The 25,373-nt window shown below is 32.4% G+C and overlaps 2 protein-coding genes across 11 annotated transcripts; both read right to left on the bottom strand.

Moving 5' to 3' along the window:
- Nucleotides 1–51: 51 nt before the first annotated feature.
- On the bottom strand, nt 52–11,372 carry LOC148610469 (uncharacterized). Of its 9 annotated transcripts, none has more exons than XM_088595492.1 (9): nt 11,215–11,372; nt 10,606–10,735; nt 8,152–8,292; nt 7,294–7,356; nt 6,463–6,530; nt 5,435–5,583; nt 4,095–4,284; nt 3,724–3,761; nt 52–1,691 (listed from the first exon to the last, which is right to left on the bottom strand). In XM_088595492.1, exons 3-9 carry the CDS (start codon nt 8,223–8,225, stop codon nt 1,347–1,349), a joined length of 927 nt encoding a protein of 308 aa, XP_088451618.1. In that variant the 5' UTR covers nt 8,226–8,292; nt 10,606–10,735; nt 11,215–11,372; the 3' UTR covers nt 52–1,346. The 9 variants fall into 9 exon arrangements, with proteins under 9 accessions (XP_088451618.1, XP_088451615.1, XP_088451619.1 ...); XM_088595489.1 differs by having other exon boundaries at nt 10,606–10,977; nt 11,215–11,292; XM_088595493.1 differs by having other exon boundaries at nt 11,211–11,229.
- A 1,402-nt stretch (nt 11,373–12,774) lies between these two features.
- Nucleotides 12,775–25,352, bottom strand: LOC148610470 (DNA damage-regulated autophagy modulator protein 1-like). Of its 2 annotated transcripts, XM_088595501.1 has the most exons (10): nt 24,834–25,352; nt 22,350–23,066; nt 21,759–21,796; nt 21,433–21,521; nt 19,188–19,241; nt 18,383–18,456; nt 17,113–17,258; nt 16,148–16,328; nt 13,483–13,537; nt 12,775–12,910 (listed from the first exon to the last, which is right to left on the bottom strand). In XM_088595501.1, the coding sequence occupies exons 3-9, from the start codon at nt 21,783–21,785 to the stop codon at nt 13,497–13,499; spliced, it is 612 nt and encodes a 203-aa protein (XP_088451627.1). In that variant the 5' UTR covers nt 21,786–21,796; nt 22,350–23,066; nt 24,834–25,352; the 3' UTR covers nt 12,775–12,910; nt 13,483–13,496. The 2 variants fall into 2 exon arrangements, with proteins under 2 accessions (XP_088451627.1, XP_088451628.1); XM_088595502.1 differs by lacking the exons at nt 12,775–12,910; nt 13,483–13,537; nt 17,113–17,258 and having other exon boundaries at nt 16,184–16,328.
- Nucleotides 25,353–25,373: the final 21 nt, after the last annotated feature.

A 25,373-nucleotide genomic window follows, 5' to 3' on the forward strand; every position in this document is an offset into this window, starting at 1 on the left:
TTCTAGCAAAGCAAAGTTTTACGAGTACAGGTTAACGAAAACAAACTACCATTTTTGCATTAATGAAATATTTATTTTTGCACGTTGTATTATACAACATGAATAAGCAAGTATAATGAATTGGAAGCGTAAACAACAAACAAATTTAATTTCTTTTCATTATCAATATCTATATTGCATTACATAGTAGTACATGTACATGATGTATCTTATTTACTTAGCGCGCCTGTTGTATGTTTAAACGTATAAATTGTCAGTATATCTAAGGAGACGGATTAATGGAATCTCAGTGATTGTTACCGAATACTGTTTGTCAACTTTGATCTATTTTGTACATATGTTTGATATTCATAAATAAAATAGGTTTAAAGTAATAAATAAACAAACACAAACAGAAAACGCAAATTTCTGTCACAATACTTTATAAGGATGACGTATGTGACCATGAACTTTTTACACATGTGAAAATGTAAAAAGACATATACAAATATCATGGATAAATTGTGTTTTCATGTGTGATGTGCGATGGTTTTCAGTACTATTCTGTGTAAGAATCGGGCAGACAGGGGCACGGCATTTTTTCTCAAATTTTATTTGTTTTGTCTCAAATATATTCAGTGCATCTGGAAAACAGCCAATCTTTAAATTTATCTTGAAGCATTTGATAGACATATATTTTTTTACTGCTTATTTGAGGAAAAATGCAGGAAAATGTAACTGCCATTTTTAATTATTGCATTTCGACTAAATTTGTCCTTTCGATATCGTGAAAGGGCAAATTAAGAAACATTTTGATGGTAACTTTTTGACGTTATGATATATAAATACTTAAATAATGCAATATAATTTCTGTGTTTTTCCTTCATGTGCCACTTGTTATATACATTTTGCCCCATTCTTAGACAGACAAGTTCTTAAACATTAATGAGAGATAAGCTACATCAATATGAAGAATTGATGATAATTAAAAATCATATTTACACAACTAATTTGTTTTAAATAAAAAGGAACTTAAATGACAATACTAACGTACACATCAAGGTATTACATATAAGTACAGTTCCAGTTTAGCATCAGACATATCCTATAAAAACCATGTTACACAAGTACAATAACGCTGAGCTTGTTATTGGTACCGAAACATTTAATGTACACCAGAAACAGTTCGTTTACACGCATGGGCGATGAAATAAAATTTATTGAAATGCACATTTAATATCCTATATGAACAGTAAACATTATCTCCTTTAAACATGACATCTCAAAATATAAACTTCCTAATGATTTCTTTTACACGTACTTAAAAATGTATGTATCAACACAGCAGTTTATTAACAGTTTTGAGACTATGTAATTAGATTTTCCGTCTCATCTGTCTGATATTCATTGAAAGACATACAGTTCCTGTTATCGTTATTTGTATCTTCACTATCTCTTACTTGGTTTTCTGCAGCAGATATAAGTGAAGTTGACGGTTCCTCAATACTTCCCCTTCCCGGTATCTGACCCAAATATGTTGCATCTCCCTGGCTGAATGTACCATATATTGCACCGCCGTCCTTATATTCAATCTTAAATTTTGTTTTGAATTTATAGAATTCTGGTATGAATGTCAGAGTGAATAATGATGGGATTAAAATCAATATCCAGTCAATTACAGCAGCATCGTTATCGTTAATGTTGTTCTGGTTCTAAAAAATAGAATTAACATCTGTTGGTTGGTTGTTAAGTTAAGCTGTAAACGGACTAATTTTCGCTATTTCGATGTGGACAGAAAACCGCCAAAATAATTCCTGCAAAATTGATTTTAACACTATCCAACCTAACACTTTTTTGAAACCGCAGAAATTGGCTACCTCTGACTGTTCAATGGGAGGAGTTAAGGAAATTATGTTCAAAAAGAGACAAAGACCCTAACATCAATATATGATCAATATTTCTAAGTACAATGCACGAAGGCTACACATTGCAATTTTACTGCATATTAAGTTTCAAGTAATTCTTTTCAACAGTTTGATACCTGAAGATTTCTACTGCCGACAGTTTCGTATTGACTTGTCACATTTAATTTTGAAAAAAAACCTGGCCATGATTGATGGGGGGATTTTCACTGAAATATTCCTAAGAAGTGGACGTTAGGAAACTTAGTAACAAATATCCTATAAAACAAGTTAGATAAAAGGAAATGATACGGTGAAATGCGACATTTGCACCATTGTATAACCTTTATAAAATAGTAAATACTTACAAAGATCACCTAAATGTTTTTAATAGGTGTACACTCGCCTTTCAGTAAGCTATGAAATGCCTCGACAACAAAGGTTATAAAATCCACGGTAACACAACAATGACACTTCTCCAAAATAAACTAAAACTAAAAAGTAGGTTAAATAACGACACGAAGACACATAAGTGACCAACATCTAACTGTGGACAGCTGCATGTCTTCGGTAGTGTTAAACCCCCTTTAATGAAAGTCAAAAATGAATGGAAACAACGAATATACACACTGTAGTTAATCCAGTTCTCAGAATATCTCAACAAACAACATATATACAGATGAGATAATGAAATAAAGCACGCAGTTACTGAAACCTAGCTCATATCAATGAATGACAATACCATCAAAATTACCACCATTCAAAATAATAGGTTCACTACAATTCCAGTAGTCCGGTTTTTGAGTAATAACATCAAATACTCAAAAGGTAAGGCTTGACGAAGTATAATACTGCAAAAATGGTTGATTTTATGTAGGGCTGTAACTAAGGGTCGAATATGTGAATTTATGTAAACAAGTTTAAAAAAATAGACAAATATTTGAAAACCGTATCCTTTACAAATAAATCTATCCATTGATAACTCCGTCGAATTTAGTTTGAGGAATGTGCTTTGTACACTATATTTCCAAAACAAAATGGATGAGCAGTACAATTTTCAATTAAGAACCTGCAAGTGTTATTATATTATTGTAACTGTTGTAACGATGAAATAGTTTGTGAAATCGGAACCCCTCGTGCGAAAGCTGTCAGCGAGGAACCAGTATTTACTAGTAAAATGCATGACTACATGTCATATATTTAATGCATATTGATATATATATATATATATATACAAAAAAATGTGTTTTACCATTTGAGACAGATATATGTTTGAATATAACTATTATGATTATACGAAATCGAATTTTAATTTTAAAATAATACAAATGTATAAAATACTTGGTTTTCTAAAGTCACCCCTGCCAATTGTAAAAATAAACGCAAGTTGGAAGTGAAAATGATCTTGTCTCGCCATTTTACTATTTCTTTGTTGCATATTAAGCTAAACAGAAAGGAAAAGGCTGTATCCAATTGAAAAATGAGTTTGATACTTACATCATAACAAATGGTATAGTTATATATTTCACATTGGGCAGCATTAATCAAAAGCTCTCTGGCACTTTTCAATATTAACTAAATATAGGCAATACGTACCGAATTGATTCAAATGTGGACACACGAAATAGAGACGATCTACATACACAATGTAGCCAACAAAAACAAAACAAAAACACATAAAAACTTAAGATAAGGGAAACAATACGTCACATGAAAAAAAACTAAGGAACTAGCAATATAAACTCTCACAAGAAAACGGTAGTGACATCAGGAGCCCGGCAGGGTCAGCTTGTCCTTCTTTGTACACATTTTTAATTCAATAACACACTCATAAAATACTTACAAACATAGTTTTCATGTAGTTTTCTTGAAGTGCGATATCTTCATTTTCAAGGAAAACAATGATTACCAATGAAACATCAAGCTGTTACGTTTTCTTTATGTTTTCCGCATTACAACGCTATACTATTCTATTTTTTTTTATTTTTTATCTTTTATTTCTAGGTTCATTACTTTGTGTTTCTGCTATTTTTATTAATTTATTTATTAATTTATGACAACATGTTAATTTATAAGGAACGCGGCTATACATGACCACCTGTATGGTAAAATATATATCTTTGACGATGCAATTTTACCTTATTTATTAAACCCCACCAAAGACAAATTACGTTTGCATAAAAGGTTGTCTATTGAATATTATCAAAAGGATACACGCTATCAAAAGGGCCAGATGCAGAGCTGAAAAAAATGCTCTGATTATGATGACAAGTAGCGATCGTCCTTCTACCTCTTTCCAGAAGGCAGATAACAAACTCTGCATTAATACATAAAGGAAGCTCATAGAATAAGCTATCCATTTACCGGCCATATGGGCATTCAGCATTAACATATCACCCTTTTCCTGTAAAACATGTTTACATTATTATTCAATTCATTTTATAATGAGGAATGTTTCCTGTTACAGAGTGAAGTGGGACGATCATATACATTGTTGTATCATAATTTGGATGACATTTGTGGTCTAGGTCTTGTGACGGCTTTGAATCAATTGTCGGCAAAAACTTGTTCAATATATTAATATTCGATATTTGCACAATTTGAACCTTACGGCCATTTTGGATACACTTTTGGGTACTGAGATAGGCTGAGTAGTTCCGATTATTAATTACCCAGAATGACATGAATATCAATTGAAGAGCACTGAATAGCGAGTAAAAATATACATCAGTCAAAAAAGAATATTACAGAGCCAATAAACTATGGACGATAGTCATAGAGGAATGTTCGTATAACAAATAGAAATATCAAGAAAAAAAACACCGCAATGGTCCTTTCTTCAAAATAAGTCAAGTTAAGATGAAGATAGGTAAAAAGTACAGAAAATAATTGTTTATATAACGAAAACCAATCATTCATAATATGTTTGCCATAAGCACAAACATTTTCGATAAGATCTTGATAACAGAAATAAAACTTAGTTATCGTATGAGACCTTATTCTTTTTAATCTTGATTCGAAACCCTGTCGCTCAGGCAACGATGGTGAATTTAGGAGTCATAATAGTGGTAACAAGCTCTGGCAATACCGTAACAATACGGAAGTAATTGTTCAAACTTTTTAGGCAGACGCAAAGTGGATTTCTGGGAAGTATCGGGTATCCCTGTTGAGGCATCAACAATGACATAGAAGTGGCGCATCACCACCAAAGTCGTTTTTTCCATGCTCCCAGTTTGTAATGGAGTCCGAGTAGCTCATTTGCTTTTGTTATTTTGTATGTATGATTTTAGTTACTTTATGTTCTTTGTTATTTATGTCTGTTTTCCATGTAATGTCTGGTCTTTGTCACTAGATTACATTCTTTTGATTACCGCTATAACCTTGGTTCCCTCGATTACTCATTGAATAAAATAGCTTCGTCCTTCAAATGAAAAGCCGACCAAAATATTAATGCATGTAGATCTTTGTTGTTCTTTCTCTTCTGTTTGATAAACATGACATATGTATGTTTCTAAATACGGTTCCGTAAATGTTAAGTGACAAAATATCTCTACCTCTTTAAAATTAGTGAACATCCATTGCCCAGTACATGCCATAAGTCCGGTGCCATATATACCAACATTGGCAACTTGAAGACATCTTCCGTCATTAAATCTGTACTTTGACTTGACTTGTTCGAATCTTATTGTAATTACATTGAAGGCTAAAAATAAATACTGAATATGATGAAAACACCTCTTTCTTCTTAAACCCTGTTCAGGGAAAATATTCATACCGTATAGCGGGTAATTTTTCAGGTGCCGAACTTTTTTGAAAAGGGATGACAAATTTTTACCGTCTTTAAACATCAGATTTAATAGGATGGAAATCATATTTAAAATATCTTGACTCAAATTTAGCGTTTTGTTTTAATTTTGTCATTCCTTAAATCTCGTAAATATTCAAAGTGAAAACTAAAACTTCACGACAATTTCCCGCTTTACAGTATTTGTTTTTTTTTTATTTTTACCATCTATCATCTTCCTGATTTCCCAGTTTTCAGTGGACGCATCGATGCTCAATAATTTTATTTTTATGTATATTTTTTATTCCATTCTTGTTTTCTATTTCTGTCTTCAATATAAACGTTTGGTTTTTGTCTATTCATTTCGTACGTTTCCTTAAACGTGCTTACTTTTTATTGTATTATTTTTAATAAAATGGTGTAAGAATCCAAACCAAATGTTTGACTAAACTCTAGATGGCAGTTAGTATCCAGATTGGGTGGTAAATGGCAAAGATTTACTTTTAAGTAAATATTTACTATCACACATATCCAGAACTTGTTAAATATTTATTGAAAATATATTTATAACAAGAATAGGTATGGAGTATATGTCAAACAGACAAAAACCCCAACGGATATAAATGTCAGCCCAAAGCCAACCACTGGTCTTCTATGAACGACAAGGAAATCATCATACCACAGGGCAGGCAGCAGCTGGCCTCAAAACATCATTATACACAGATACAGCGGAAGTGTTGCTCCTTAATACTGAAGCTATATACAAAAATAATAAAATAATGATATGTAAATACTTACCAATGAATATGTAGAAAGAAAAGAACAGACTAAATAGAGCTCCAGCTATTTTCTCCTTCCCAAGATCGCTGTAAAATAATACGATTTCATGGCATCAAGATTCACTCAAATTTGTCTACCCTTAACACTGCATTATTGGAAGACCTGCCTAAACCAGACACAAGTCCCTCTACATCAAATAAAATGTATTTTGAAACTTAGAAGCGAATTTTGGGATTCGGTTTTGACAAATTATGTTGATATAAATTAATTTGAAATGAATACTGTAATCTGATTGGTTAAAATAATGGTTTTTTATATCTCAATGGATACAAAATATTGACACGCCTCTATTCAGTTAAATTCAGAGCTACATTTCTCATGTTTAAAGATAAAAATATGTTTTAAAATAAATTAATAAGAATTGGCTATGATTAAAATTTTGTCTACTGAAAAATAACATAAATTTTCCATGTGCATATTTTGTTTATTGCACTTCCCGCAATAAACAATATGCACATGGAAAATTTATGTTATTTTTCAATAGACAAAATGTTTATTATTGCCAATTCTTAAATAAATTTATTCATTAGCGTTTTGAAACAAATCGTTATATATGTTTCAATGTATTACGCACGTCCCATTCAGGAGCAGATAATTCTTTCGAAATTCCAAATATTAAAACTTTCTACTGAAAAGAAGTTCAGATTCCGTGCTAGATAGGTCAAAATAAAATTACTGTCACTCATTTACTGATCTAGACAACTTGTTACGAAGTACAATTTGTACTGCATAGTTCCTACTTCTTTCAAAATAGTTATTTTTTACTTCAATTATGAATTACTTTTATACCTGATAAATGGGATATTACCATCCTTTATTTGTCCATTATGTTCTTCCTTTGCTTGGAAATAACTGAAGTTATAAAAAGGCAATAAATGAAAACGTGATGTATAGAAATATTTTGTTAAAACACAATAAAAGTAAAACCAGAAAAAAAACTGTCAGCAAAACTCGCTAGGTGTTATTCCCGCTTCCCCACCCAGAGACCATATAGGAGAGTTCGAAAGTTCTTTAGTAGAAAAAAAACAAAACAAACAAGGAGGTGCACAATTGCTTTGTGATAAAAAATCAAGAAAATATTACCAAATTGCAATAGGCAGTTTAAAAGAATTTGCGGATAAGATCTAGGATCCAATGAACGGTCGGACGAACAGACAAGATGAACACTGTACACATGCATACTACTATGCGAGTTGGGGTATAACAAGGGTGATATTTATGACACCACAATTACAGCAAAAAAATTCAAACAGATTGTATCGTCTGGTCCTGACTCATATCACATTTAACAAGACCTTTATAAAAATCTTCAAAAACTGCATATATGCAACAGAGAAAGGAGAAACCTTGATTTTGTAAACAAAACAAAGATAGATTGAAATACAAACACACCTCCTGAACACCAATCGCAAGATAAAAGAAACCGGTATGCATAGTATAGTATAAAGTGTTAACTCCTTTTTGTTGGTCCACATGGTGCTTCCCACAAACTTGTGTATTATACCGCAAACATACCTGTGCAATAGGGTATACTGAAGTGTCCTTAAAACAAATCCACCTATGTGCCCTAACAGGCAATCATGCACTTGTATATGTACTTTTGTTGTTGCCCCACATACCATTTTGTAAAAATGAATGCATGCTTACGTGCCAAGACAGGCAATCAGACAAATCACATTCAAAAACACAGGGTGGAAGGCGGGAGGAATGTGATGAAACATTCTGTCTTCTGCGAAGCTCAGCTCTTTTTAGTATTTGTACATCCCGTATTCGAAGAATGTATTCAACCTGAAAATATTCTTGAACTTGATTTAAGACTTAAACCTAACATTGCATCTAGTAGTATAAGTAGCAGTTTTATAAATATCAGTCATGTGATCAAAGAGTAATCAAGGGAACCAAAATTCTAGCGGAACTCAAAATAATTTTTCCCGGGGACAAAGATCAGACATGGAAAACAGACATACACAACAAAGTACATATAAAGTAACTAAAACAAAACATACAAAGTAACATAAGTAAATGAACAACTCGTACTCCGCTATAAACTAAGAGCATAGACTAGGTGCTCCGGTAGTGTAAGCGTCCTTACTTATGCATGTAAAAAAAAACCACAAAATATCTTTTTATCTCTTATTTATCAAAAGGTACAGACTACATAACATAACCATTCCTGCTTTTTATTCTATTCTTATTTGCACTTTTGAGATAAAAATTAACTAGATTGAAAATAAAATTGACACTTAGCATGAAATGCCGTTCTTGATTTGGTTGATTGTAGTGGGATACGAATGCATGGTTTTGTTTATAACCCAGATTTCTATGCAGACAGGACTTGAGTTGAACGCTTTTTATTTTGAGTTTTAGTCTAAACATAATGGTGTTCTAAAAAAGTCTTTATTCGAGGTACAAAACAACTTTCATACACGTGTCCGGTTTAAATGTTGTTAATTTCGGACATTTCTGTTTCCAATTTCAAGTTATTTGCTACGTTTACATCCTGATACTAAGTTGAAATGAATGGTTTCGCCCTAGTATGAATAGTGTTTTACACGTGTCGCGGAGTTGCATTATTTTCGATAATTTATTACTGGATTGTAAGCACTTGCAATACAGCGGGTGCCACTAGTATAGTAGGCCATGTTTACCATTCCGGAGCACCTGTTGTCGATCCCGGTGTTTTTGTGGGAGTTAATATTGCTTGTTCTTAAATTTTTAATGTAATTTCATGTTTCCATTTCCTTCAATTTGTATGTGTAATCTTTTTCATTTGGTTCGCTATATTGTGTATATAGATGATCTCTGTTGCATGTGTTCACGTTTAGGCCCATGCTTTGGATTTGAATTATCCCACTTCTGACAATTCAGTATTTCCCCGATATTTACAATTTGCAATTGGTGTACATGGATTTAATAATCAACGTTTGTTAGGCTGAAAATTATACTAATCAAATAAATCATATTTAGTCCTCGAAATGTAATTTTCATATGATATCGATCGTTAGTTTAACTACATTAATATATCGAGCAATATTGTATTGCTCTAATTTATATATTCAGGTCATTTTGTTTTATTTTCGGCGTAAACAAGGAACTAAACCTTATACAAGTGATTATTTCTCAAATATAAGTTTGTTTAAAACTCGAGGTCGCCATTGATTTTAAAGTAATATTGATACAATTGATATCACAATGAACCCATCATCCGTAGTTCTCTACATTACAATAAGAATATTATATCTGGCAGGGCATACATAATCAAGGATTCAGTGAATAGGAGAAGTGACTTCTCCCTTCCAGTAGTGATAGGGAGAAGTGAGTCTGGAATGGGGAGAAATCATACTTCACTGCTAGAATATTTTATCGCATTGATATGAAGTTGAATCTCAAGGACATGTATTTTAATAAATAATAAACAAATGAGATCAATTTAATACTGTAATTCCATTTTCTATACTTGCAAATGAATAAGTACATGTATAATAAGTAACTTTAATTGAATATAGTAAGTGATCAGATTGTCATTGAGAACTTGTTTCTTATAATAACATGTTCTTGAAGTCTAAGAATAGACTGTGCCTTCATGTGGTCTCTTCCTGAAAAAGAAAGACAATTCATGTAAATTCATCTCTGTTTGACATTATGATGAGTACAATTGTATTGTAATTGATACAAAGCACAAATCAACCTGTACAGACATGAATGTACATGTATGCTTACATGTACATGTACATTGTTTAGTGGGATTTTTTTTTCAAATAATTGAGTTATAATTTAGATTGATAAATGAATAACTGCATCTTGATATGCCATAATGGCAGTCTATTATCTCATAAATTTCCCTGATTGTTTTTATAAGTGATAGTAGTTAGCTTAATTATCATTATTTTAGCCTTATCAAAACAAAGTGTCACTTCAAACCCACTTGCACTTATCCACATAACTGTGCTCCAAGTTAAACCTACCAATTATTGATTGTATTTTAAAACCATTAAAATCACTGTAAGAGTCTCTCACTGAGTAAATAAATTAATTGTTGTCAGTCATCAAATTACATATTTAATCAAAGAACACAAAATATACATGTACCTTACCTCTTACCTTTTGTGATTGTTTTTCTGTGATCTTGAACTCAGTAAATTGAATATGATTCATTCAAATAAGTTCTGCTGGTTTTATCCGTTATCCAAGTCGCTAGAAGGGGTGAAATATTCCCTGGAGTGCTCTGGAACTAATGAAAATTAAGTGAACTTCTGCCAATTTAAGTTTTCTCTTCGTTACAAAAATTGCCGCCGTTTGTTTGCTTATTACCTGGAAGGGCTAGAGTTATCTCTCTTTGGTCAAATTTCACAGCGACTTCACTTCTCTTAAAAGAACACGAACTGGCCACGGCCACGACTATTTTTAAAAATTCTTGGTGACTTAAATCTCCATTTCGCCGCCTAGATTATGCCCTGATCTGGTAGTTTGTATCTGCCATATTAATAGACACATTACTTAAGCAATTTGTTGGTGATTCTGATAGCATTCAGACATGCTTATCTTCAGCTGTTTTGCGTTGTCTCGATGGAAAATAATTCAAATACTTTAATCATAATTAAGTACAAATGTAAATTAGATATTGTTTCCTTATTGTTGTAATGAAATAATATCAACCGCTCTACGTGTCATATTGCTCGATATAATCTCTTAAAACCATAACGTACTTACAATTTCCTCTTTCATTCAGTAAGAAATAAATATCATTTCTTCCTGTATGTTCATAGTATGGAAATTTCCATTCAAGTTACTTCCTTGTAATTTATTACTTTTTATGTTTTTTTTAAATTTAAATCCTGCTGTTCAATGAACCTTAACGTACATAAAGCCTCAAGTCTATGAACAAATTTGTAGTATTAATATCCGAAAATACTACTAGTATTAAGCACCATTTAATATGAAATTTGGATATTGTCAAACAAAAAGGTGATTGATAGTGCAGAAAAATTCTTCGAATATTTTTTTTAGGTAACAATAGTCTATTCTGCATATAGATCTCAATTTTAAAGAAGACATGACACAAAAAATATCATTTCATAAATATTTATATTTATAAAACTATAGTATGTCTAGATTCGAATGTAACAAACGTTCTTTCTTCAGGGTAGCACCAAATAAAGTTAGAATGATTTATTTGTGTTTTCACAACGACCTTATTAACATGCATAAATGGAAAAAAAAACGAAAGTAACGCTCAGTTACCAAATATAAAAGTGCTACGTCATTAGATTGGTTCTCAATCTCCATTTGGGTACGTTGAAAATGTATACATGTGTTTGGAAAAATGAATGAATCTTCGAAAATAGCTTGTATTTAAGATGTAGAGTGGTCCACTGATCTGTGTATGGGTGCAATAATCGTGTTTAGAAAGATAGAATTCTGTCTGCTGTCAGCTTTTTATTTTCGATAGGCACACATCTCCGTGGTGAGTAACTCCGCGGGTGTTTATAGAAAAGCAAAGGCCGCCTACCCTACCGGTACACCTGGTCCATCCTCCCAGTTTTTCGTGTAGTCCGAATAGCTCATTTAATTTTGTTACTTTGTATGTATTATTTTGGTTATTTTATGTCCTTTGTTGTGTAAGTCTGTTTTCCATGTTTGGTTTTTATCCCTGGATTACATTTTTTTTTAAATTTTCGCTAGAATCTTGGTTCCCTTGATAAGTCTTTGTGCAGAATTGTGCTAGCACCTATCATGTCCTGTAGTAGCATTGAAACATCAGTAGCACCCCACCCCCCACCCCCACCCCCTTTCGTCGGTGTGATAAATAGTTCTACGTTAGGCACAATCTAAATATACTGTATAAGTGCAGGTCCAACCCATATGAAACAGCTTTTATCAATTGCAATCTGTTTGTAATTGGTTGTTAAATTCTCCAACTCTTATCTACACTATCCCATTACACTATTATGTAAGTTTTTAGGGATGTATTGAAAATAAAAACATATCCGGATATCTTTATAAAATTATAATAGATATTTATATGATAATTTAATATACTTTCTTGTATATAAAAACTCTGGTACTGATTAGGTCTTGGGCAAAGATTAAATGATTTAATGTTTTAGTTGCATCATGGTGTGCAGTATTGCAACACTAGTGGTTTTAATATATAAAAACCTTATATTTCCTAAGAAATAAAATCTCTATAATCTTACAAAAAATACAAAAGAAATGTCTATGCTTCATATTCCTTGTCACTGGCAGACTTTGAAATGTGGACTTTATTGCCTTTAATTTTATTTGCAGTTAAAACGATCGTCCAGTTGTATTGGTAAAACTCCGGTATAAAAGTAAGAAAAAAAGATGATAACGTCAACGTCAAGCACCATTCCAAAATTGCAGCATTGCGTTTATCTGCATCATCCTGCAAAGAGTAATCAAGGGAACCAAGGTTATAGCGGTAATCAAAAGAATGTAATCCAGGGACAAAGACCCGACATGGAAAACAGACATACACAACAAAGAACATACAGTAACTAAAATCATATATACAAAGTAACAAAAGCAAATGAGCAACTCGGACTCCACTAAAACCTGGGAGCATGGACCAGGTGCACCGGTAGGGTAAGCGTCCTCTGCTTTTCTAGAAACACACGCCGAGTTGCTGATAACAAGTCAAGTCCGGGGTAGACAAACGAGGAAAGGAAAACTATGACCCGTTGAATAAATCAGTTTTCATGGTGCGGATGGAAAGAAATGTTTAGTTGTTTACTTTGATGTTGAATATGTATAAACAAAAGACGATTTATGAAATTTAAGATAATGCAATGCAATAACCCATTCTTCTTGTTTATTCATGCATATTATATCAAATTTTTTTCAAATAAAATGAAAAAGTGTCGCAATTTTTAATCGAAATTAAGTTATTTATATGCAGTCTATAATTAATCACGTGCATACATTATCAGTTTGTTTTATGTAAACAATAATATATACCCATTATGAAAAAATCATACCCCATTCCATCGATATTTTACAATCAAGATGAATGCTTCAAACTGTTAAGGAATATTTTGATTCATTTTCATCAACATTTTAAGCTAAGGATCATGCAAAATGTGATTCATGGGTAAAAAGCCTACATATTTTTATTTTTGATATTTTGTTTGAAATGTCATAGTAAACAGAAATTAATATGTGGTTTTGACTTGTGTTTCACTCATTGTAACTCTTTTGTACACAACACACTGAAACAGAAACGGTTTTGATCATTATTTTTTCCGCTTTATCCTCGATTTTCAAATTTGTGTCGTTACGGTTTTGCTTATTACCTTTATTCTATACCTTTCACTGTACTACACTCCCTTCACAAAACAATTCTTGACATCCCTGTTTTTGAACCTGCCTCATCATTATACACTACACTTTTTGTCATCATTTTGGATATTGGTTTCCACAGACTCTTTAAACCAGTATGTGTAAAAAGTCAAGATGAAGGAAAAAGATCATTTCTTCCACTACCGTCTGTAGACCTAGGTATAGATGCAATACATCCTCAATAAAAAAAACGTATCCAACAAAATTCCCTCATACTTCAAGGACAAATCAATACCGATTATTTCATATTCTTATACTTCAACAATTGCATCCAAAATTTTCATTAAAATGGGTATTGCAGAACCTCAAGATAGAGGACTTCAAGGCTGAACCACCTGATTGTTCTTGCAAAAAATCTCCATTCCTCCAAATGTGGTCCTTAACCATCAAATTATGTGTAATTATGCGAATTATGCGTAATATCCTTTTTAAAGGTCCCAAGTACCGTGAACCACGCTCCATAAATTGGAATTATAATTTTATAGTTCTTATGGATGCCGCGGAGGAATACGAAAGAAAATGGATAGAACAAGAAGGCATTGATTCTCTGTCATTGTGAGTAAACGCCGTGAGGTCTTTATTTTTGAAAAGAATGAAAGTTTTAAGTAGGTCAATGAGTGCCAATGCTACATCAGTTTTCAAAGACCCCGATGTAGCAACGACATTGTCTACTATACATGAGAAATATGTATATAACAGCAGACAAAGCCCAAAACAATATTGTTTTTGTCTGCAAAACGTTTTTCATCTAATGTTAATTATCAGACTTAGACGTAGAAACCAAGAAAACAACAGCAGTGATAAGACCTGTATTGCCACCACACTCTCCAAAGAAAAGATAGTTGAAAACCATGAATCCGTTCTATCCTTTTTTGGTCTCTCTACAAAAGACGATGATTTTGATTTACTGTCAATGTACTGGATGCCTAAACTCCATAAGAATCCATACAATTAACGTTACATAGCTGGATCTGCAAAATGTACCACAAAATCTCTTTCAAAACTTTTTTTAACTTCTATACTCACAGCTGTCAAAGAGGGTCTCTAGTCCTACCACAATATTTGTTACTCTCGTAGTGGTATTAATTAAATGTGGATCCTGAAAAATTCGAAAGATCTTCTGGAGACGATCAGTTCAATATCATTATCAGAATATAATCGGATTACAAATTATGATTTTTCAACAATGTATACTTCAATTTCCCATACTCAGTTAAAATACCGACTTAAAACATTATGCATCGCTGTTTTTCGAAAACAAAAATATGGAACAGCTAGACACAAATATATAATTCTTGGTAGAGATTCTTCATTCTTTGTCAGAAATAAATCCAAATCATCTTCCAAATATACATAAACAGATGTTTTCAAAATGCTGGAATTTTTTATCGACAACATATTTGTCCAGTGCGGTGGTTATTCAGCAAACGATCGGAATTCTAAAAGGAACAAATTGTGTTCCTCTACTTGGTGGCATTTTCCTTCACTCTTATGAGGCTAAATTTATAACTGATCTGATCCGAAAGAAAGACAATCGTTTAGCTACATCCTTTAATCTCAATTTCCGTTATATGGATGAAGTATGATCTTTAAAGAAATCCTAGTTTAGGGAATTTGATACATCACATCTACCCTAAAAACTTTGAGATAAAGCCTCATATCTTGACCTACACTTAGAAATTGGTGGTGATGGAAAACTATTGACCAAATTTTACGACAAACGTGATGACTTTTCATTCAGAATTATCGACTTTCCTTTCATCTGTGGCAACATCCCTTCAGCACCTACGTATGGAGTTTTTACAACACAACTCATACTTTATGCCAGAGCTTGCCGTAACTACGCAGACTTTTTGTATCAAGCTAGAATTCTTACGCTTTGGGACAGGGATATGTTGCTACAAGATTGAAGTCATCACTACAAAAGTTTTATGGTTGTCATCATGAGCGTGGATCAGTACGGTGTATCCATCTGCGCCATGAAAACTGATTTGTTCAACGTGTCATGGTCTACCCCAGATTTCAATTTTTATGAACAACTCGGCGGGTGTTCTTTGAAAAGCAGAGGACGCTTACGTATATTTTAGTTACTTTATGTTCTTTGTTGTGTATGTCTATTTTCCATGTCTGGTCTTTGTCCTTGGATTACATTCTTTTGATTTCTGCTAGAACCTTGGTTCCCTTGATTACTCTTTCAAATAATTTCTTGTGGTTAATATGTTTGCCGTCGTGTACTTGTGTACTACGTTCTGCTCATCAATTGATTAAATTATAAAAAGGATACTTCCAAGTAGAAAACCTAACGACAACATAGACATAATCAGACGGATTAAATTGATGATTAAATGGGATCCTGGTAGTTTCCTCCAAAAGAATGAGCTAAATGTCTGCACACAGACATAACCGACACCAACAGAAAATGCAGTCACAGCTCCTAAATTATGCATTGTTTCATTGTTGCCGGTCTGAAAAAAAATGCATAAAATCAAAGTACTGAGATACTAAATAAAATGCTTTTGTTTAAAAGTAAAATATACAGGACAAATGGTATTGCAGACAATTGTATCTTACGTATGAACAAAACATTCCACGTGTTTAAGATTACTTGAAATGTATATAACGTTACTGATATTGAAGCTAGGATTCAATAAAACATGTTTTATTCCATACAACGTTCCTAAAATATTCTATAAGTTTGTTGATTGAGTTGCTCCTGATCTTCAAAAACATGAGAAATTTATCTGTTTACATGTTTTGCAACCTACCGTGAAAGTACTTTCATTCACGGGTAGCAATTTTTGTGGCTTAGGTAAAATTATTAGTTCGTAGATTCTAGAATTTGTAAATTTGACACTTCTATCATACAAACGAATGGACAATTTCCTTTTCGTTGTGAACCAAATTTCGTCGTTTATCAAACACACGGAAACTACGAAAATTGGTACCCCACGAACAATAATACTTCCACAGTATTTACATTGTGAATTTGAATTTCAAGAAAAATATGGAATAAACTATTATCTGATATTCATATTCTAAGCTTTTATTGTATACAGACTCTTTTTTAGTTTTTAGTTCTTTTTGTATGTAATTTGTTTTTCGTGTCCTTCCAGTATGGTTTCCATACCTTTCTCGTGTATACTTCGGTTGACAAGATGTTATGGGGAGTATATTTTTTGTATTTTTCAAAACTTGAAGTTTTAATCTTAAGTCCTAACAAGTGTGACTATGTTAGAGCCTTGACATTACCTGAAATGTAGCCGTTATAAAAATACTTAAGACTGTGATCAATCCAGCTATCACTGTTACTAGATTCAGAACATAACTGCATTTATGTTCTTTATAGGTATACGTTATCCTGACTTGTTCAAATCTTATTCCGATCGTTACCAAAACTGGAATATGATGCCAAAAAGTTAGCAGAGATATGTAATATTGTTTTAACTATCTTTTAAAATAATAGCAAATGTCCGTGTAATTTTGTTTATGGTGGATATTCAATTTTATGGAATTTGTGGTTATCTGTATTCAACTTCCTTTTATCTTTAGTACAGAGTCACCAGTATTGATTTTATTTTCAAGGTACATGTATTACGTGCTCTTTATTGGCACAATAGTCTAAATATCAAGTAAGAGCACTGGTTAAGAACATGTCATCCTTTTATCAAAATTTGCAGTATAACAAGTTTCAAAATTACTAAAGCACTCAGTCTTTATTCATTGTATTGCACATGGTTGAACCTCTCGGTGATGGATTTGGCTCCCTATTTCCATAGGTTTGGTTTGAGTACTTCTTCTATACAATTTATTTTTTGATTGAGTTCTTCCTATATATTTGATTATATTATATATTTATATATATTTAGATATATACTTTTTGTATATGCAATATAAGTGTTTGTTTAAACCCTATATCGACTACCCTTTACTTCATACCCTATATCACACCCCTAGACCTATATCGCATACCTTATATCACACCTCTTCACAGACCATACTAAAAGTATGGTTAAAATATATGATGAACATGACATGTTAAAATTTGTATCACATGCTGTATCAACCCTCGACCGGGGGACCCTGGGGTGATATAAGAATCTCAGATACACCATGTGATACAGATTATATCCAGTATACAGTGCTGCTGTTGAGAGGCTACTACTTGAAATACGTGCGCAGCATATTGATATTTGCAATATATATGATTGGCATTTCTGTATTACAATAAACTGAATGTTTTTTTTAATACCAATGATTTATATTGTAAATTTATACATGTTGTACTGGTGTTTCCAGTGGTAACCTTTCATTTAGTATTTTAAAAGATTAATTGTTTTGGCTTCGTTTTTTTTAAAGATTTTAAGCAAAAGGGGGGGGTAACTTTCTACAAACGTATCATTCGACAGACTGGTTTACTGTCAAACTGGAGGGTGTCGGGTGTTGGTGGGTTATGTCCCTTTGAAAAAACGTGCTAAAATGGCTTGCATTCTGTAAATATGAATTACGACTATATACCTACCAAGTAAGCCATATATGTTGAATAATAAGCTAAAAGCAGATGCAGCAACTCCTGTATTTACATCACCCGTGTCACTGAAAATAAAGGATATAGTCTGATTTATAGAAATCTGTTCAGTATTTCTTTTTACTTTTGTTTGTTTGTTTGGTTTTTTTTCTTTTTGTTTTTTGTTTGTTGTTCGTCGTGTTAATCTAATTTTCAGAATGCTGCGTTCGTTTTGAATTTGATATTTGTTTAAAATATTATTCATTTTCGTTCTCGACAAATTAAGACAAGAGAGATTGAGACAAATATTAATATTTTCATCATCTGCTTATAATATGTATATATCGATTGAACCTGCTGATTTGGGATATGACTGTACTGTGCATATACACAAGGCCAATGAAAAACAAGGTATGTCGGTTTGAAAAAAAATGATCAAAGTGGTGATAAAGTGTAAGGACTGCTCCTAATATGACTATATTTAGATATGTTACAGGATCGATACAAACAAGCAGCTGCTGTTTTATTCGTATCTTTTGTAGTTTAAATGATATTGTCATTAAATAGGTAATTCCATATTGGCTTTTTTTTTCACATTTTCCATCAGTCATATGGACCTATATAGCTGTATAGTCCCTCAGCGTTTCTTCGGTCCTGATACAAAACGAACGAAACCTGCCATATAAGTTTGATTGTTGCTCGCCTCCTTTAGGTGACATTTACCCTGTGAAATTTCTCTTAAATGCAGCTGTTTGTTTTTTATTTGTGTTTTTGGTTTGTTTTAGCTTTGGTTTTGGTTTATTTTTGTTGTCTTTCCTACCTGATTAAAGGGAAGTCTTTTACAACGGTGCCATCACTGGAAGCTTTCAGATAGCTGAAAATAAAAAGTTAAAAGCAAATAACTGTTACTTCGTAAAGACATTTGATTTGTATATTTTTTTTCTAAAAAAAAAATATTTTATGCCAGCTTAAGAGAATAGCGAAACAAGTTCGTCGTTTATGTTTTAAGAATGGAATTAAGTAACACTTTTTGTCTGTATCTTCGGCAATTTATTTTTTTCCTTTTATGGTTTTTGATTGCGTTTGTTTTAGTTTTAGTTTTTTTGTTTGTTTGTTTGTTTGTTTTTTTGTTTTTGTTTTTTTTTTGTTTTATTTTTTGTTTTTGTTTTTGTTTTTGTTTTTGTTTTTGTTTTTTTTTACGTGAGATTTGATAAAAAACAGAACCGTATTTACAATGTTAGAAAAATAGAAAGTAAATCACATTTAATTATGTAGATTGTAATGTTGACTTATCTCGTTAATTTTTATGAACGGTTGTTATGTATGAATTTATGACGCAATGAAATATGTATTCAAATGCAATGAATAACTTCAAAGTTGTAAGTAATTTTTTTTTAATCTTTGTTTATATTATTTTTTTTACATAATGTGCAATGATAAGAAATGCAATTTTTAGATATGGGTATCGCCAATTCAACCATGTGTTAATGTGCGAGCTATTCTTTTTCAAATACAGATGAATTACTCCAAAAACATTATTTTATCATTATATTTAGATAATTACCTGTGTTTAATATCTTTAATTTGTTTTTGTTTTATTTTTGCACATTGTAACTATCGACGTTAATTTGTTATTGGAGTAGAGTTTAACATCTAAATGAATTATCCCGTACTACCATACATCGTGTACTAAGTTACTGCCCTAGATTAATCCTACGAGGAGGAATGACGAGGCCATCGAAAGCTATATTTTTATAGCCTAGCTGGCCAAGTGGTCTAGGGCGCTGGACTTTGTGCAGGCGGTGTTGCCATAGATGTCACAGCGGTACGAGTTCGAGTCCCGCGGGCGGAGGGAACGACCAAAAATTTGCATCGCAAATTTGACAGTTCTAACATCGTTGGGAATAGTTCAGACCTTTCTATACGTTTACATATCTTCCCTGTCTCTATGTATCAATTTGATCCGATGTCGCAGTAGTGAATAGAGTCGTCACTTTCTGAGACATTTGTATATATATATATATATATATATATATATATATATATATATATATATATATATATATATATATGCATAAACATTACATTGGAATAGAACATCATAGGAACTGCCTGGTTTCTACATGGACTGTTTCTTAACAATATTAAAATTCAAAAGCCTGGCCATGTGTTCATGGAAATAAATCTCGAATTTAGATTTTTCTCGTATTCTTGCGTTTTTGTACAATTTCAATCGACCTGATTGGTCAAACCCTGAGTTGACGAAGGAGCTGCGGGAAATCTCTATTATACGTTTAAATGAAACCTAGTCTAGTGTATAATAAGGACGAAGGTAAGATGCTGATAAAAAAAAAAAGTACATTTAGATGACAACAAAAAATAACAGAACGTTTACAATCCACTACGTCATTTATCCAACTGCCACATGAGCATATCATTTGATGAGAGGTGTCACACATGTACTGCATATTGAAATTTGCAATTTATGACCGGATTTTTTGTATATTTTAACTTTGAAGTTTTATGCTTTTATCTTATAATTTCATTCTTGTATATCATTGCAATATTGCTATTGGACATATAGATTATTATATTTGAAGTTATTGGATTCCCTTCACAATATTGTAAAACGCTATGTTTTGCACTTTGGGTTAAGCGGAATGAGTGATAAAAAGACGTTTGGTAAATCTCCCTTGTCAGTAGACGCAATCCAAGACATTTATGCGGCCAATTCAAAGTACCATTTGTTTTCGTAGGAAACCTATGTATAGTTCGAAAAAGGGGCATCGTTGTCGTCAATTCATAACATAAACTTCCTGTAATCGTCTGCGACTTGTTTGACACTTTTGTTCATATTGACTACAGTGGCATTGACGTTATTATTTTCATTGAATGTTCGTCTTTGTTGTCGCGTGCTTCGAACCAAATAATTTCAGTGTTATAAAAGTTTTGTGTCAATTACATTCGGTTGTTGTCTGTTTTATTTATTGATTTTGTTCTTTGAAAGAAGTTTCTAAAACTGTTTCCCGCTTTCCCTTTCACTCTATAATGTATTTAATACTTACGGTGTCAAGCAAGCAATTAGCACTTCAAATCCCAAAAGAATAGGATACATCCATGGTTTAATGTAATAAAACATTTCGACTGGAACATTCTGTCAAATTTAAAAAGAATAGTAATGCGAACTTAATCTATATACCTGGTAGATTCCATAGTTCGATCAAATTTACTTTAAAGATTTTTATACTTATAGAAAGAGTAGTCAATATTTTCGATATTTTAAATGTTGTTTAATGAAAGGCGTTTCATTTCGTAATATGTTCTTCGGTATTTAAAATCTAACATATGCCATGTGTATACGTACGGGTATTTCCATATATGTTATACATACTGTTTGAAACCTGTCTTGTTTGATCATCTCTTCTATTGCTGAAATTATTTGAAACGAAAATGATATTTTATTTATTTTTTTTTTATTAAACTCGGATATTTGGTGTATTTACTTAATGCACTGTAAAAGATACATGTAAAAATGTATCAAGGAATCAATTATAAAGTTCTCGACAAAAATTACGAATGATTGTGTAATTGGTTTCTATTCTTATCAATTAATGTTAACAAAATATATGCAACGACCATCTCAAGTTTTAACTCATTTTTAAACGTTTTGCGCTTTCAATTAAAAAAAAAATGTTACACCTGATACCACTGCTTATCACAAGGCAACAATCAAATTAAAGCGCAATTCATCATTTGTGGTTTAGGGGAATTTTGCAATGACCGTTTAGTAATATTATGATATGATAACTAGCCCTTAATATCTCCACATGAAGATAAGAATGTATACACTGTAGTCAACCATGTCTAATTCTTTCAATGGAATCAGAAGGCTTAGTTTAAATGTATATAAAAGTATTGAGTTTCCTCTAGTTGCTTTTTTTTACATTACAAGATGCATACCTTATCCAAAACTTACACTTACACAAGATATGGAAGTAGTAACGCTTCTGTAACCCAGCTGGCAATATGTAAATATTTTATCATTAACTAATTCTAGATTTGGTGACTATTTTCATCCCATCCTCCAAGGACCTAGAAATCAAAGACATTCAGACACACTTCCGCTCTTGCCTTAACCTTTATCTCAAAATCGGCAAACGGGGAAGCTTCAACTATACTCTATAAAAAAGGTGACAACCTCAATTTCGTCATCAACTTTCCTCTTCTGTATATTAACGTTCCAGCTGCCCAATTGTTTGTAGTCTTTGTTTTTCAACTAAATCTTGTAACCAAGGACAGACCTCATGCTGCTTCTTATGCAGATTGGGACAATGATATGTTGCACATCGATCACTGTCGTCGATGCAAAAATCCTACGGTTGTCACTAATACCTAATGATCGAAATGGAGTGTCATTCTTCAATATGACAAACAACCTACATTTCGTCTCCTCTTTTAAAGTATCGTCAATACGGGCAGCGCAGAGCTTCACTGTATGTAGCAAAAACCAAGAACTGCGATCTCATTCTTTCAGTGCACCTGATTTCTCTTATACGGGTTCGTGCTGTTCGTTGTTTCTGTGTTTATTTTTGTCTTTGATTCTTTGGTATTGTCAAGTATCTGTCTGCTGTACTTATCATTGTCGCGGGTTGATTTGCCTACGGATTTCGCCTCGTTAGTACCTTCGGTATTGTTATCTCTATTTAAAGAAAAAAAACCTTAAAACTTCTTGTATTCAACATTGATTCGAAATAATTAGGTATAAGGCAATTAGACAAAGAAATATCCAAAAATATCAGAACTCCTCCAGACGAATACTTGTGGTATAAACCTAGGTTAAGGGACATAACTCTTTCAATCAGTGATATGTTTGTGTCATATTTAATGTCACCAAAGCCTATTAAGTAATCATTTAAAGCAGAATGAAATCAATCCAAGTTACTTGGACAGATTTGTATATAATGGTTTACATAAACGCAGCAATAATTTTTAGAGTTATGCCCCTTAATCGTAATCAACATCCTTAAGTGTTGCATTGGAATGGTAGTTTATAATTCTTAACTGATTTGTCAAGCATTGTATTTGAAATGTAGAACATATATCCATAATATCCATAAAATGACACAATTTCTACGTAAAGTCTGTAAAGTGACAGAACTTTCGTTGTTTCCCCAATTTCAATTAATGCCGTTATAGTGCCTGCAAGTTTCTAAGATATTTTTATCTGTTGAGTATAAATTAGTTTCTGTAATTAAAATTCAAAATTTAAAAATGAAAACCATACCAAACTTCATTAATTGACTTGATTTGATCATGGCATTTGCAAAAAAAAACTTAGACATTTTATAACATATGTTAATCCTGTTGGACGCGTACTTATTGATGTTTTTGTTTGATAAACAAGGTGTGCTTAGTTTCTTTTGGGGGATTTTGTTCATGCTGCAATTTTCACAAGAATCAAAAACCTCCAGTGCTCACAGCACTTTGATTTGCAATTTGGCGAGTACTTTTTAAGGTAGATACAGCTTATCCTCTTCTGTTCTCTTTGTTAAAGTGCTGTATTCTGTATTGATCTCAAGAGTTAAATCCGAATTCAACAGATTTTTATAGTTCGTTATATTGTATTTTCCCATCACTGTCCCAGGTTAGGGGAGGGTTAAGTATTCACAAACATATATGCCTGTCCCAAGCCAAGAACCTGAAGTTAAGTGGTAATGGTTGTTCTTTTACGTTAATTGTTATTCGTTTTACGGTTTTTTCTGTAGATTTGGTCACTTTACGTCTTTTATGAATAATTTCACTTCATTAATTTTGGGGGCTTTTTAAAACATACTTTATAGTATTGGTTTTGTTCATCATTGAAGACCGTGTGGTGACTTGTTTATGTTTAATAGTTCGCTATTTGTATTTTGATGGATGACTGTCTCAAACCACATCTCCTTTTTTTATATTAAATGTCTACTTTTTGCATTTGTTATGTTTTGCATCGGAAAACGGGGATTACGTCCAAACTAAACATTATAAAGAAATAACTGTTTATGCTGTGTATTAAGTTGTTATTGTCGTTCAGTTGCCATGAATTTCACGAATTTAAAAAAAATCACCAGTAGTATCGTCTATACAGTTAATTGGTTGCATTCAAATTGTTATTAATTTTAGTTGAAGTTTTTGCACATGAATACCTGCTCATAATCAATAAATCTTTTTAACCTCAATTATAATTTTATGTTCGTGGTTCTTTAATATTAGCAGACTTTCTTCGAAAAAACAATCAAGTTGCGGGTTGTTCGTTCAAGTTTCTCATAAATTCTAAAATGTTCACTTTAATAGTACAAATTTACACTCATATGTGATGTGATATATATATCTTAGTTACACTAGAATGAAAATGACAGCATAGTTAACTTCTTAATTTTACGATGAAACATTGAACACTTGTGATAACGTAAATTATTTCGATGCCTACCAAATCAGAAATATATGGTAAACTGGATGTATAAAAAACTGTTTTCTTTGTAGGCCTCAGATCGGTGTAGATGTCATATGGTTTTCCAACTGGCCGCTTTTTGTCGTGATGTTGCCCTTTGTTATACGCCCTTTGCTTTTAGACTATTCCTTTAGACTACTGCGTAGATTTTATCAGTATCGCGCTAGAACTCTAACGAATAGGCCTCTGGAACAGGGTTATGTTGCTACAAGATTGAAGTCATCACTGCAGAAGTTTTATGGTCGTCATCAGGAACTCGTGGATCCTTATGGTGTATCCACCTGCACCATGAAAACTGATTTATTCAACGGATCATAGTTTTTCACTCCGCGTTTGTCTACCCCATACTTGACTTTTTATGAGCAACTCGGCGGGTGTTTCTAGAAAAGCCGAGGACGCTTACTCTACCGGTTCACCTGGTCCATGCTCCCGGTTTTTAGTGGAGTCCGAGTTGCTCACTTGCTTTTGTTACAATGTATGTATGATTTTAGTTACTTATCATGTTTATGTTCTTTGTTG

This window comes from Perna viridis, chromosome 8 (assembly GCF_037379345.1).
Source record: "Perna viridis isolate PV_CMFRI_1.1 ecotype Kerala chromosome 8, ASM3737934v1, whole genome shotgun sequence".
NCBI lineage: Eukaryota > Metazoa > Mollusca > Bivalvia > Mytilida > Mytilidae > Perna > Perna viridis.

Excerpts from the sequence above, each read along its gene's own strand:
- LOC148610469 (XM_088595492.1), bottom strand. The coding sequence starts at position 8,225 with ATGTTTCATCACATTCCTCCCGCCTTCCACCCTGTGTTTTTGAATGTG. Across the intron at positions 5,584-6,462 it reads TTCTTTCTACATATTCATTG|CCTTCAATGTAATTACAATA; the intron begins GTAAGTATTTAC and ends ATTTATTTTTAG. Across the intron at positions 3,762-4,094 it reads TCTGGCCCTTTTGATAGCGT|ATATCGCACTTCAAGAAAAC; the intron begins GTATCCTTTTGA and ends TTGAAAATGAAG.
- LOC148610470 (XM_088595501.1), bottom strand. The coding sequence starts at position 21,785 with ATGATCAAACAAGACAGGTTTCAAACA. Across the intron at positions 17,259-18,382 it reads CAACATATATGGCTTACTTG|TTTTGGTAACGATCGGAATA; the intron begins GTAGGTATATAG and ends ATCATATTCCAG. Across the intron at positions 16,329-17,112 it reads TTATAACGGCTACATTTCAG|ACCGGCAACAATGAAACAAT; the intron begins GTAATGTCAAGG and ends ATTTTTTTTCAG.